Here is a 15874-nt window from a genome sequence, read left to right as displayed (position 1 = left end):
AAGTATAGGTGCTATGAAAGGAAACATAATCGTTTAAAAGTGGTTGTGACTTGTATGGTAACAATAGTAATGTACAGACTCTGATGTAAGTGAGATATTTGTGTGTGTGTGTGTGTGTGTGTGTTTTCATTGTAACGTAAATTAACGATCTCTGTTTTTTTCTTTTACATCTCTTTATTATCATAATATTATGTTATATTTCGTATTTCAAGAGCTGATGTAAATGCGACCCGATAGAAAGTAAGGACAAGGCCGGAAAACCATGCACGAGCCAAGGTTCTTAAGCCTGAATTGAGCATTCTTGTTCGGTTATATGACAGTATTTTAACTAACTTTCGTATTTAGTGACAGAAAAGTCACAGATAGTTTGAACCTAAATCCTAGCAATGATTCAGGCAGCGTAATGTACCTAACAAACTATAAATTAAATTGATTTTTAATCAAATCATTGGTAATCGAATTCTTTCTTTTCAGGTGCAGAGTTTCGACTAGTAAACGGATTCATCTTGGACTTTTCCTCGTGACAAGACGGCTCAATTTCGCCTTGGAGACACATGAATCTGATCCTGATTAACTGATGAAACTGATGAAGTGCATTTGATAATAATCATGTCACAAAAATAGACTATGGCAATCCTACATTATCAAATATTCATAACATGCAAGGGTATTATGATATCCCTACTTTTTTCAAGATATATTATCCGTCAACAGTAGTGGATACATGATTTCGGTAACATGTGATGTTAAATGTTTAACCTGTGTATTATACTTTTCATTCTACCCAAAACTGTCAGATAAAAACAATCCCCAAATTGACGCATTTATGATCAATCATCTATTGAAGGTATTATTTACAGGGTGCAAAAGTAAAAGAAAGTCACGACAATCAAACCATAGTTGGGAGACGCAACATAATCTTTTGGTCAGATCTGTCATTTTCATGTCATACGGGTTTGCTGGCAATCAAAAAAGAACGCACCAACATTTCTTATCCTTGGCATTTTTTTCTTTAAATTGATTCCAATATGTCCAAAAATCACAACAGTTCTTGATAAAATAGTATGGCTGCAAATGTAATGATTTCGGGGGAGGGGTGTTATATAAATCTGTTCTTAAAGCTACAAACAACTTAAGAATGATTCGAACACGTTTTGATGTGCTATGCTTATCAAAATGTCAATAATCCAGCACAAGAACTTTTCACCAGTTGTTCTTTCAGAACTTTCAGAACAGTTTTATGAACCACCCCTGGTTTGTTTGAACTTTGTTTTTAGAACTTTAAAGCTTACATTCTCACTAATGTTCTACGATTATGTTACATAATTCTTCGATTATGTTATGTAATATAACATCGATATATCGAATATATTTTCAACGTTATTCTGGGATATTATCTACCGAAAAAAAAAAAAAAAACTTTGAAAATTCCAGAGTTAGTACCTTCAAAGGAAAAACGCTACCTTCGTGATCTGACTTTTATATCTCGAGATGTTAATAAACAGATTTTTTCCTCGATATTGTTTGTTTCTTACCGTTATACACTGTTATAATATTATGTTTGGTGGTAATCATGATGAAATTATTGGATATTCGAGCATAGATAAACGATTGCTTGCTTTGATGGTTTTTTATTTTGCTACATGAGTTATGAATCACTTACAAGTTATTATTTGTGACCGTGCACCTCAAAACGAACATAAAGTCGCACACATTGATTTTGCGTGAGGACTGAAAATAAGTGAAATGGGTCAACCTAGCAGATCTTGACCTTTTCATATTTTCTGAAAGAGCAGGTCTTCCTTAACATTATGCTAAAATTTGGTATCATAAAACGGGCGGGAAAGTGTGTTTTTTTAGCAGTTTATGTCGAACATTTTTTGGTAGAATAGTGTGATTAGGTGTGTTTTTAGTGTCCCTTTTTAATTTCTGAAAAACCTTGTACACTTCACTTTCAACTCTAATTACTTTTGAAAGGATAAGGCTACTGCTTTGAAAGTTGGCATTGATTATGAACAGAATGTGTTAATGCGGCATGCTTAATTTCAATTTAATCCAATAATCCCTTCATTGTTGTCACTCTGGTGGCTTACTTCCTGTTTTTGTCCCATTCATCGCACAGCAAGCAAGGTTTGGTATTAGAAAGATTAAGCGCTTGAATAGACACTGTACTTTAGAGCCTCTTTTCTCAGTACACACTTTTGCTGAGTTTGTGCTTTCTTTCCAATAATTAGATAGGTTAGGAGAGTCCATTTGACTTGAGTTATACATCATTTTAAAGCTTGAAGTCTGTTCTTTCAGAATATGGTCTTAACTACAAAAATTCATGTCTGGCGACATTTTGTTTGTTTTGAGGTGCAGGGTCACATTTTAACCATTGAATTCTCAAAACATATTGCAAGATTTAAGAACACTTCTACCCGTTTACGGTTAGTTTCTTTTAAGTTCTAAAGAAGATCTGTCACTTGTAGTGACGTAATACAGGGTAATTGTAGTTTCAGTCATGACTTTGTTGTCATAGACATGCATCATCAAGAGAAAATAAAAACTGGTATATTGGTACTTCAAAACGTCAACAGTACATGTGACTTGAAGTGTCTATTGTATGAGGATATTAGAGGTGACATTGACATTGTAACCACCATTGTCCATGAATGCGGTAGTGATTGAAAGGAAAGAATACAAGAATAAGAGAGACAAAAGAATGCATTATGCCAGAAAAAAAAGTAATCCGGTGTGGATGAAAAATAGGTTTATGAAGTTATCAAACGAGAAAATTCGAGGTGATCAACAAATGCAGTCACAGAGACGACATAATAGATTTAAGGCTTCTTCATAATCCCCATTAAAAAAAAATGAATAGAGAGAGAATGAGTGTAAGAGAAAGAAGAATCAAAGAATGGATGCTGATGGTATAATCAAGGTCAAGACAGAAGGAGATAGATAGTGAGAGAAAGAGAGAGAGAGAGAGAGAGAGAGAGGAGAGAGAGGGACAGTGAAAAGAATGAGACGAAAAGAATATTCAGGACAATGAAGTAATAAAAAAGATAAATTCGAATTAAAATAATGCAGAACACGTTACATACATGACACATAGTCATTCATACATTACGAATCTAACCTGGCACAGAACGTCACATTGACACGAATTGAGGAGAAATATTGAATAATGTATATGTATCTCGTACAATTGCAACCAATAAGCTCTGATTCTCAGTAAGTCTTTTTTTTTTGCCAAAAGTTAGGAAACCTGTACTTCAACTCCTCGCTTATCTGACACTTTATGTCATAAATTATATAAATTTTATGAGGAAGATTGGTAACAGCTCTTTTACGATTATCTATAAATTCAATTTTTGTCCTTGCAAAAGTAAGACATAATGTGACATTTACATGTTATCGTTGGGTCATACGAAAACAAAATCTTAAAACTCGGCAAACGTGAAAAAAAAAACACAGTAAAACAAATACTTCGGCAATTACGAAGTCGGTTTTTATTTTCAAACGCTGAAGCACAATTAAAAATGTTAAATTGGTAATCATGTACACGTAGACCAAACCAGCCTTCCGAAGTGTAAGATTACACATATGCAGTCATTGTGATATGAGACATAAGGAGTTTGGTCTGGTTCCTATTGCTAATTTTCTCCTTAATAAGAAATTTCTGACATCTTAAACTGCGAAGCAATCATAGTATATATTACAAACACATAATATGTATGACTAAAAAGCCGTGATAATTAGATTTAGCAAAGTATGCATCACGTTTCTGTCAAACTGTATATGTTTTAAGTTACACCTGTCTGAACTATTCATATATCATATCAACGTGTGTGTGTGTGTGTGTACTGTGTGTGTGTGTTTATGTAAGCATGTGTATCCATGTTAAGTCTGTCTTCCGATTAAATTCATAAATATAAACGTTAATATCCGTATCATTTACCAACAAGGAAGAGGGAGAGAGAGAGATATCCAAGGGCTTGTAGCCACATATCAATTTATTTGTGTTCCCCTCTCTTTCCTATTTCTTGGAATGTTTTCAATGAAGTGGAACATATTACATATTTTCAGTAAAGAAGACAGTTAGTTGAACACAAGAAAATAGGGAAATAATGACATTGACAATTAGGCCACGTTTAGAATCTCGTTGTGCCAAGTCACATAATATTATGGTACATGAGATAATACATTTGAATGCATAACAAACATGACTGTGATGAGTCAATATCACTCTGTCATCACTAGAAGAAAACTATATCTCCTTGATGACTAGTTCTGCATTTTTTTTTTGTAACACATATAAGTGCAAACACGTGGCGCCATAAAACGTGATACCCCGGGGTGATGCATCAATGATGAGTTTTACATGTCACGTTTTTCCTGAAGTAACAAACTATTCCTATAGGAATAGTATGTTACCTCAGGAAAACGTGACATATAAATGTTGTTGTTCATTGCAGTAAAAGCACAAAGAAAGTAGAAAATATGTTACGAACAAACTATTCACTCTCATTTGTTTACCTCTTGTTACATTCATTTTGTTTTGATTAAGAGTTTCCATCAGAAGATGTGATAACCATCAAGTTTCACGATCAATCGGACCCTGACGTTGAGCCTGGTGTTATCATTGAGTGTCACGTGACTCCTCACGACCAACCATCTCCACCAATCACAATGTATGAGATAACCGTTGGTGGCGTCGAACTCTCAAGATCGCCTTCACCTCAAACTCGTCTTTCTCCTCCTCCCCGCTGGTGTGTGGACGTGTCGTGTAAAGGAAGCAACGGACTCAATAATACAACAACAGCGTCTATTTACTGTCCAAAACGTAAGTACTCTTTGTCTACTTTCAAGTGCTGTCTATAATTCAGATGAAGAGTTCTGTGCAATGTTGTTATTGTTGTTACGTAGAAAGGTGGGTGGAATTGTGTCCATAAAACAATGTTAAAGAAGTGATTACATGATGTACATGTACTACAGTATGAGTCTTGAATTTGAAAAGTTTTTTTTTTTAGTCTTTTTTTATTCATTGTTCCATATTCCACATTTTCGTACAACACAACTGTCAATTTGAGACCGAATTAATTAAATGTGTTCGGACAAAATATGACGAACCTACTGAAAAGCAAAAGCTTGTAGGATTTAGGCTTAGTAGTGATAATACACGCTAAGTACAATTTGTCATTGACGAAAATGACGAAATATGCGAGAATACATGTCGAAAATGTAATGAATTTGAAGAATCGACCAGAAATAATGTTCATAATTAAACTGCGGGTTCCAATGCTAAATATGGTAGCAATTCAATCAAACAAATATAATTACCCGAGTAAGGCATCCTTGTGAGTACGCAGAGATATTTCATGGGATCACGATCAAATTAAAAGTTTTGCTTGAAGGAACTAAGAAAAGTTCTCTGCTTGCATGAGTTCGCTAGGAAAGCCATTGGTATTACTGGAGACGATGGTGTGGGTGTTTCATACTTTAGTGCGGGTGTTGGCTAAAGTATTTTGATATTACGATCCAAGTATCTTACAAAACTTTCACTTGACTGATCACCATACTTGGATAGATGCACCTGCAGTACACGCCCTGTCAATGAGACTTCAGGAACAACAGGACACCAACCATCCAGGAGGAAACCTTTTGGTCACGTGTCAACTGAAACCACGTGATCAGCCTTACCCTCCTATCCATACATTCGTCATAAAGGTAGACCAGGAGATAGTTTCGTCGTCAGCGGTCCCTTACTTTATCATAGCACCTAGTCCAGACAGATGTGCTCACTTGACTTGCCTCGGTCAAAATGGCGTTGGCTCTACATCGGTTGAAAAGACCTACTGCCCCACGGATGGTGGTAAGAACTGAAAGTGTCCTGTGCATATAATTGTTACGATTAAAAACTTTAGTAAAAATGAAGGGATGGAATAATGGAACATCTTTCTGAATCACCACTGATTCTGCTTTAATTACTGGCTTCGGCAATGCATTTGGGTATTATCATCATAGGAGACAGTTGCATCGAAACTACTTGCCATTAAAAAAAAAATGAGTCAGGCAGGTTGTTAAAGGCAGTAAGGTGGAAAGTACATGAGAACTTGAGAGCTTGAAATAATATATGCCAAAAAAAAAAAAGGATAAGCATAGGTAGCGTCAGGTTTTAATCTTCTTAGTCAACCGAAAATGCCACCATTAAACTTACTTTAAAATGAGACATACGGAGAATGTGAAGATGCTTTTGATAGTTACAATTCACGTGTATGCACGAACACATCACTGGAATATATTTTTTTTTTGTCACTTAAACTCCCCCCACTTCAGTTCCGACAAGTCTACATGAAATCATTTCTGTCGTGACGGAAGATCAAGATGGTGAAAACAAACTGACGATCACGTGTCATACTGACCCGGAAGATATTTTCGACACTTTCGAAATCGTAATCGACGGTGAGGTACTGTCTTCGTCATGGCATCCTACCGTCGTACTGTCTCCTCGTCCTCACAAGTGCGTAAATGTCATGTGTAACGGAAGCAACGTACACAGCTGGAGTACGTCACTAGATCTGATATGTCCAGGAGGTACAATGAACTTTGGTTTAAAGATTAAACTTAAGGAGGCTGTAGCCTTTGTCCATGAAGTAGGCCCTATTACTAACAAGATCAACTCTGTGTTGTTTGGAATAGCGATCTCCACCAATATGACTAAAATTTATCCTAGAATTGTAGCATGCATTCAACTTTTATAGTCAGACTGATAGTATAGTCGCTACTGAGGCGACGAAAAAAGATGAGTCCTTTCAAGCTTTTTTGAAGCTTCACAGGCTATGAAGTGACTTCCAAGAGTTTTGCCGTAGGTTTCTTATGGTGTATATCAAGACCGATGCTATCCCCGTCGCATCAGAATTATCTTTCTTTTTTTTTTTTAAATCTTTTTTTTTTAGACCAAGAAACGCATTTCAAGTCAATTGAACCAATCACATTTGAGTAACTTTGTTTGGTGTGATTGTATTTTCCAATTATATTTTATTATTATTTTGTTTGACTTTATTCTATTTGATTTCCCTTTTTTCGTTATGCCTTTATTTCAGACGATGTAATTGACATTAAAGTTGCTGAGCAATGGGGCGATGGAAATGACGTTATGTTTGCAGTGTCATGTGACGTGCCTAGAGAGTATCAACCACATCCAGGCGTCCACTCATTCGCAATCACAGTGAATAATGTCACGTGGTCCATACATGGCTCCACACCAATCTCTGTCAAACAGTCACCTGATAGCTGCACCACTATCACGTGTGTGGGAGCGAACGAGTACGGGTCGACTACGACATGGAAGACGTTTTGTCCTACAGGTGAGATATGGGACAGCGGCAACTTACCTTCTGTAACCCGAGTGACTGTTGTTTGGTTTGTTCGTTTGTACTGTTGAATTGTTTTGGATTATCTGTGTAACCCCGTACGTTTGTCCCGTAGAGCTTTCCTTTTAGCCTTAAGATAGTATCCAATTGTGTTTATCGTTTCTTTTTTTTTCTTGTTTCATTCCCTTTTTTCCCTGATGTTTAGCTTAGATAACAATTAAATCGTAAAGTGAAATAGCACCTGAAAACCCTTCTACTTGAAGCCTGAATCCTTCCACCTTTATAAATCGTTGTGACCCGTCTTTATCCCGGTATCAGTGAGTACATGTAGCTAGAGCTAGATCTCATATAGTGGTTATGTCACACGTACATAGATGAAGTGGATAAGGCAGAACTGAACATATGACTTGCTACCTTCCACCGCTGTGGCAAATCCAACAAAATTTTTAGACTCCTCTTAGTAATGCTAACCTTAACCATGATTAATTTGTGATCGTACTTTAAACGTATCATGTATTTTTAAATAGGGTCTACCTTGCACTTGAAATTAACACCAGCCTGTGCGATATCCCAACAGATAAGTTTTGTCCAGAGATGGAAACTGTAGAAGGAGTCTTGCACCAAGAATCCACCACTGCAGTATTATTAACAATCGCCTTCATCTTATCAGTGGCGGTGTGTGTTGCTGCAGTCATCAGGCGAAAACAACTCTCTACTCCCACCGAGGTGATTGTGAATAATTTAACATGTTTATATATCTCAATATATATATATATATATATATATATATATATATATGTGACCTTGCACCTCAAAACGAACATAAAGTCGCACACACTGATTTTGCGTGAGGACTGAAAAAAAGGGAAATTGGTCAACCTAGCCGAACTTGACTTTTTCATATTTTTTAAAAGAGCGGGTCGTCTTTCACATTATGCTAAAATTTGGTATCATAAAACGGGCATGAAAGTGTGTATTTTTAGCAGTTTATCTTGAACATTTTTGGTAGAATAGTGTGATTAGGTGTGTCTGTAGAATCCCTTTTTCATTTCTGAAAACGCTTGTCCACACTCTTCACTTTCAACTCTAATAACTTTTGAAAGGATAGTGATATTGCATTGAAAGGTGGCGTTGATTATGGACAGAATGTGTTAATGAGGTACAACCTAATTTCAGTTTAATCTGATAATCCCTTCATTGTTGTTACTCTGGTGGTTTACATCCTGTTTTTTGTCCCACTCATCGCACAGCCAGCACGGTTTGGTAAAAGATTAAGCGCTTGAATAGACACTGTACTTCAGAGCCTCTTTTCTCAGTTCCCAATATTCCTGAGTTTGTGCTTTCTTTCCAATATTTAGATAGGTTAGGAAAGTCCATTTGATTTGAGTTATACATCATTTTAAAGCTTAAAGTCTGCTCTTTCAGGATATGGTCTTAACTAGAAATTCATGTCTGGCGACTCTTTGTTTGTTTTGAGGTGCAGGGTCACATATATACACACATATATTACGTATATACATGTATTCATATTATATATATGTGTGATTATATGCATACAATGTATATACATAATAGTTCATACTGTGATATTCACTCCATTTCCTTTGTCCTTTTTACCAGTCGTAGGAAACTATAACTTTATCTTGATTAAAGTAAGTCATTATTCCATGATATGATATCTGCTCTGATGTGAACATACTCTATTGTCTTTCGTAGCCAAATAATCTAAATGTGCATGCTTTGCTTCGTTTTACAGAACACTGGTCATGTCATGACTCATTTTTCACTAAGTGTGAGCAATAAATGAACGCCTCCGTTATTGACATTTCTTTTCGTCTTTTTCTTTGCAGCTATCAATCACAGATTCGACCTCATAATCAAAGGTAAGCACGACTGGCAGTGAATGAAGATGCAATAGAATCTGGTAACCTTGCTTCCTGTAAAAGACAAAAAGTGTAATTAGTAAGGGTACGGTTTATCAGGCATTCAATAAATTCAAAAAGTCAATGAAATTATTACCTCTAGTTCTTGATATTGCAACTAAACGAAAAATTACCCTGTTCATCGACGAGAATTTATGAATATTTTTGAAGTAGCGATTTTGATTAAAAAAAACCAAAAACAAATAATGGGCATACATAATCGGGCTGGATTCGAACCAACTACCTCCTAATCACCGGACAGGTGTCTTGTCCACCAGACCATCGAGCTTCCGGCCGACAGCTGGCGCTGGTTCTAATCCTTATAACATGCATCGAGTATGGCGTATTAATTCAACTTAATTTGAATATCACTTTGGTGCTTATTTTTTTTTTTGTCTATGCATGGGCATTTGTTAATAAGTAGGGCCTATTCTTAATTTCTCTCTCTGTGCTATATCCCAACAAGGTTGCAGGTGACTGAAGATGTGACACGGCGATTGCAGTCACAGACCCCATACCCAGCTCAACAAACCCTGGAAGACCTTGATAAAGCAGAAGGATATCCCTCACCTTATGGGTTTTATATTGAATATAGACCTTTTCGGTTGTGGTGATGTATTTTATGCTAATGTGTATTTCAGCCATAGCTGGGGTCTCTAGTGTGCCTAACAATAGTTGTTTTATGTACTTTATAGCAATGCACCCGAACAATCACCTAATCAATTGAACCGCCCTTTCTAATTTTGGAAGAAACCAGATATGACCGACATAAATTAAAGTGTTTTAAAACCGAATAGGTCTATAATAGTGTATTGTTGGAATAAAAAAAAATAGTTATTGAAATGAAATGGGAGTGCCAGAGCTACACAACGTGTACAATCATGATAACGTAGTGCAAACTAGGCGTCGGTGAATACCAGTGAACCATCCGCTACCAATTAAACCTAATCGAGAGATTTTCATAGCAATCAAATAACATCAGCAAACATCGTCACAAATATTGGCAGGGAGCTTCTGTACAATATAGCTCGTATCGGCCAGTTGTTCAATATTATTCAGAAATACAACATCAACCGGTTTCAAATTTGTAGTTTTAGAGTACAGTTTATATACATTGCTATCATCAGACTGGATGAATTCTCTGCCTTAATCAAGTTTATTGTCAGAATTAGCGGAATGCGCATTCAATATTATCGGTACTGTGTCTTGCACTGTTGACATGATAAATGCTCTCTCTAGCACACATCATCAAATACGAGTTACACAGCTTACTTGGACAGACATAGAAAACGAGGCAATAAGTTGAAGTGAAGACAACAAATTTAAAAGGAATTAATGTTATATCTGTCCGGACTATTCAAGTATTTACTTACTGTATAACTCGTTGCAAACGATTTTAAATGGTTTTCGCAATCATTTAACTCGAGATTTACATTAAAGCTGTGCAATTCTGATCTGTTTCATGCATTCTACCATTTTAGGTGATTTTGAAGCAAAATGCAACAATAATTGTCTCTTCCGAAAGTTCCATGGCAATTTAAGTTAAGGTATACAATGCATCACAGGCAGTCTCACCCTCTTACCAGCTGTGCTAAACACGTTTTTCTTTCTTTCACAATCTGTACCAGTAACTACGATCATGAACTTACTTCACATAATTATGGAATATTAATGGGTCTTTCTTTCACCAAATCGTCTCCGCGCCGCCTGGTAGTGTGAATCTTTATGAGTACATTCGGATGTGTGGACAGTGACGATTATGTAATCGTGCATCGTCACTGACAAAAGAACCGTTTCCCAGATTTCAGTCTTAATTACCTAAGGCACCTTTTCAGACTCGGATGCCTCTAAGTAAACACCAACAATGAGGAGAAGAAGACCTCAAAACATGACAATATTTGTTTCACAAAATAATTAGAAATTACTGAAGTGGACGTTAATGTACACACCAATGTTACGTTGCTTAATAGAAAGATATACATGTCGTCTACTGTTACTACTCGTGCTTACTCTGAAACAATGTGCGAAAAATGGAAAAAAAATCTGAGAATAAAAAACACGATCAACCTATCGAAATATTTGCCTTCTCATGTAAAATAGGGCCGACGTGCATTTCGCTGATGAAATTGCTTGAGAAATGTTGTCCCAAATCCACTACCTTACTGCACATTCATTTAAGAGTTATTATCGCTGACGTATCATAGTATAATACTGTATTGTTATAATCTTCTGTGCATGTATAGTATTTAGTATTTCTCAAAGCACCATTTTGGTTTTGTACAAACTGATAGCTGTCACGACTTTTGGTGGTGACGAAGAAAACAAAGCAGGAAAGTATGTTTAAAATGTTATGGAAACTTTTGACAGAAACAGATGCATGAATCAACTAACGAGTGAAGAATGTCCATGTGTGTTGTCGATGCTATAAGAGCATACTAAGAGTAATATTGTGCAGTCATACTAATTTACATATAAATTTGTTTCAAGCTTAAACAAGCAAGCTCCAGGATAATAGCTGATAAGGTTTTCGCATTTTTTTTCTTTGTCTCATAAAAGGATATATTAATTATCTTTTAGATAAGAGATGACAATAGGCACTGAAGACAAAGGTGTAACGTATTCTCCCCTAAATACTTAATATGAAAGTTCTGACTTTACATTTTGCCACTTAAATTGTTTATTTCCACAGTGTTTGATTACACAAACGGCAGATTTCGGCGACAGGCTACGAAACCATCGAAAGAGAGACATATCCTCGATTTGCATTCATAAACATGTGCTTTTTTTAATGCAGATTCTTACAAACATGTCATGACTTTCTTTATCATTAAAATGCAACACAGCTACATGTTTGCCACTGTAAGATTACTGGTTTAGTGTGTGATTGTTTGATTATTTCTGTATTGTGTAACCGTAAGGAATATTGGTCTGTGCTGTAACTCCAAATTTACCTTGGTGCAGGGGAGGTAAGCCCTCCCTTGCAACAAGTACTAGGTGCGACCAAAAACATTTCCAACTTTTGATCCTTAATAGTTCAAAAACTATACATCAGATAACGCTGTCATTGATATGAGTAGTAACTGAATAGTGTACAATATAGTTGGAGGTGGTTTGAATATGAGAGCAAGAATCGGTTTCGTTAAATTCATGATTAATTTTAGAGTTAAGTTCCAGATTTTAGTCAAATTTGATCCCTCTGTACAAATTTGAACTTTACACAAGAACCAATGATGTGTATGTGAGTGTGTGCCTGCAATGACCGTGAAAAATAGGCATGAATGCCACCAATACCTTTTCAGAGCTCTGCTATCTAGGCTTCTGGACTCTTTCTCCAAGGCACATGAATACTTTATTGAAAATTCATGATGGATTGCCCTGAGCACTGCTAGTCTGAATTCATGGTAAAGTGAAAAAGCATGCACATGAAAAATCATAAGCACATGTTTTCATGTGTTTGCCTACACTACATTTCAGGATGAATAAAGACCTGCTGTGGCAGTAAAAGTTCTCATGAATATGTAATAGAGAATTTCAGTCTTGGCCATTGTTCAGGATCATTGTCAGGGTGTTAACCACACACTCCCATACACACTTGTCCCCTGTGCAAAGTAAAACATTTGTACAGAGGGTTAAAAACAGAGCACAATCTGAAACCTAACTTCAATATAAATCTTGAATTCAACGAAAGTGATTGATGATATCATTTTTTTAAATTACCTCCATAAGATTGTACACTGTTCAGCTATTGCTCATATCAATGTTAGTGTTACCTGATAAATAGTTTCCGAGCTATTAAGGATAACAAGCGGGAAACGTTTTGTTTGTTTTGGCTTTTTTTACATGTATGTTAATATCCTGACCACCTACGAACTTAACGGATGGAACAAGTTAATGAAATGCTTTGTTACATTAGGCTGTGGGGAAAAGAAACATCCATGAATTCGATATTATTACAAACACAGTATATTCTTCACATACAACATGCAATCGATCAAGTAAAACCAACATACTATTTAGGATACAAGCTTTCTTGACACCTGGAATCTAGCCGTTTGGATAAAATTTGCTCTTGGTATCCTAAGGTGTAAATCATTGGCGAAATCGCGATGATGGAAAAAAAAAAACGTTCAATCTATAACCGGGAGGTGGTATGAAAGGAGAAGACACCTAAATCTCTCATTTCAATTCAATTTCCATTCAAATGAATTTTGAATTCCAATAACACATGTTTGCTTTTGATACAAATTCAAAGGAAACAAAACGTAAAGTGTATTACAAGAAAAAATGCATATGACTTCAGCAATTGCAACAATTACAGGGATTCGATACACTCGATACATTCATTACTCCCTAATTTGCCTAACTCACAGTTGTGTCTTGCTCTCGTCTACAAACCCAAGGCTCTCGTGGAAAGAAAATCTCCGTAATTAGATTTGCATTCATTAACGTAACAGACATTAATTGCCTACTATACAGCCGCAAGGCAGACAAAATAGAGTGTATATATAAGACACCCTCATCAACACCTATGAGGAAGTGTAGCTCCGCTCAACTCTCTATGAGTTTGTTTTTGAAGCATGAAATATGAGTATTAAGATGTCTGCTTGCATCAATGTTTCAGCGTGGGCCTGTAATGGAGCAAATGGAACATTTATATAAATGCGTACAAATTAGGCAGATTATTTTATTTTATTATTTTATTATGAATAAAACACGCCTACTGTAATGTTAATGAAATTAAATCTTCGTCCATGCATACAACCCACTGTCTCTCCTCTCATCGATTCCACTGAACTGTATGTCTATACCCTCTACATAGGTCTTTTTACACAGTTATATGAAACGTCAATCATCAATGATTTCATGCCATTTTTTTTTTCCATCTCTCGGTTTTTTAATTGAATTAAATTGAACAGGTCTTATTAAAAATCATGTCTGGCAGCCAAAGACTGAATTGCTCATGTTTTACAACCATAGTCATAAAAAAAAAAAACAGAGAGATTATTTCGGTGCTCTGTACAAATAATGATATATAGACATGATATTAAAACAACAGTGGTCGCATGTTGATTCTCGGTTTAAACAAGGGATGATCTAGCTGCTCAAAGGAAGTTTCACATTGTGGAGAAGAAAAGGGAAACGAGGCTTGTGTTATCAATTATTTTCCTAGGGAAAGTCTAAATAGACCAGAGATTACAAGATGGACCGAGACCCTGTGTCTGTTTACAGGACAATGTTTGACTTTAGTGTATGATATTTAGATGTATAGTTACGAAATATGCAGCAAAATGTTTGTACACCCAAGGTTTTACACAAGTTAAAAAGGAGGTACCGTTATTTCCCAGTGAAAAAACACGAAAAAAAAATAACAACGACAACACTAGAGTTATAGCGAATGCTATTAAGCCTGTAAGCGATCGCATTATATTTTTTTTCTTTTATTCTCAATCCTCCGAGCGTGGGAACGTCGTAGGACAGAGAATCGGACCCTGACGCAGGATCAACACCGTACCACACTTGATCATTACAAAAAGAAAGAAAAACCTCGCGTTAAAATAACATATCAAATGCAAACACGAATTCAATCGTAATGTTGCACGACAAAGTGAAGAAGGCTTTACAGCAGAAAAAGAGCAATGATTGTGATCCTTATCCTGATCGTGAATCATAACATTGTTTACACCTTTGGAAAATGCAAAATTGTTGAGTAAACAAAAACAAAAGCAAAAGAAAAAAATGACTCACAGAAATGATTATGGAATAGCAGAACACTACAGAAAGGATTTTTGTTCTAACAGGCTTTATACAAGTTCTAGGTGGCTTTAGTCTCGATGCTATACTATGGGACTCTCTTACAAAGTATTAAGTCTTGACTCACATCCTGTCACGTGACTTCCTATTGTTTTTATTCCATGACTGTTATCATTAACGTATTACTTTCAACAGCAGTATCAATTTACTGGCAGTGCATTATTTGATTTCTCCTATTGTAAAGCGTAGCCGCAAATTCCCATGATAAGTTTTAACATAACCCCCAATGCTACACTTTATAATTTCAACTTTAACTTTCAACTTTATTTCCATTTCCATTGAATAAACAGGGAAAATTATATACAATACATTCACAGAACATATTTGTAACAATTTTAAAGAAAACGTACATGTGGTCACGAGTAACAACAAAAATTCCTTTCTAAGGTATATACATATAAATGATATAAAGATTAGAATGGAAATGGAGGGTCCCACTAAAAAGCAAAGCTTGTAGGGTATGGGACGCTCGATAATAACTTCATACATCGGTTTTTGTTTTCTAAAACTACAGAATAGAGGTAAACATACGAATTTGATGCAACAAATGATAAACATATTACACGAAGGAGGATACACATCAGTCCAGCTTTTGTATTTTGTATACAAAAATTCCACAAACTTATTTTGTCTACTAAGAATAATAAAAAAACACGGTAAACTGTACAACGAAATGATCCGCTAAACGAGTAATCCTGATTAATAGCACTGCGTAAGCTGTATGTTATGATTCACTGTTTAAAACATTCAATCCTGTCATTTTTCTCCATTGATTCAATGCCC

General features: G+C 35.8%; 1 protein-coding gene across 1 annotated transcript; it reads left to right on the top strand.

Moving 5' to 3' along the window:
• Positions 1-4674: 4674 nt before the first annotated feature.
• On the top strand, positions 4675-9856 carry LOC140235616 (uncharacterized). The gene is made up of 6 exons (XM_072315623.1): positions 4675-4828; positions 5573-5857; positions 7089-7352; positions 7936-8084; positions 9209-9241; positions 9747-9856. The coding sequence occupies exons 1-5, from the start codon at positions 4675-4677 to the stop codon at positions 9233-9235; spliced, it is 879 nt and encodes a 292-aa protein (XP_072171724.1). The 3' UTR covers positions 9236-9241; positions 9747-9856.
• The last annotated feature ends 6018 nt before the right edge of the window (positions 9857-15874 follow it).

Source organism: Diadema setosum, chromosome 12 (genome assembly GCF_964275005.1).
Source record: "Diadema setosum chromosome 12, eeDiaSeto1, whole genome shotgun sequence".
Classification (NCBI taxonomy): Eukaryota; Metazoa; Echinodermata; class Echinoidea; order Diadematoida; family Diadematidae; genus Diadema; species Diadema setosum.
This window is presented reverse-complemented; position numbering and strand designations above follow the sequence as displayed.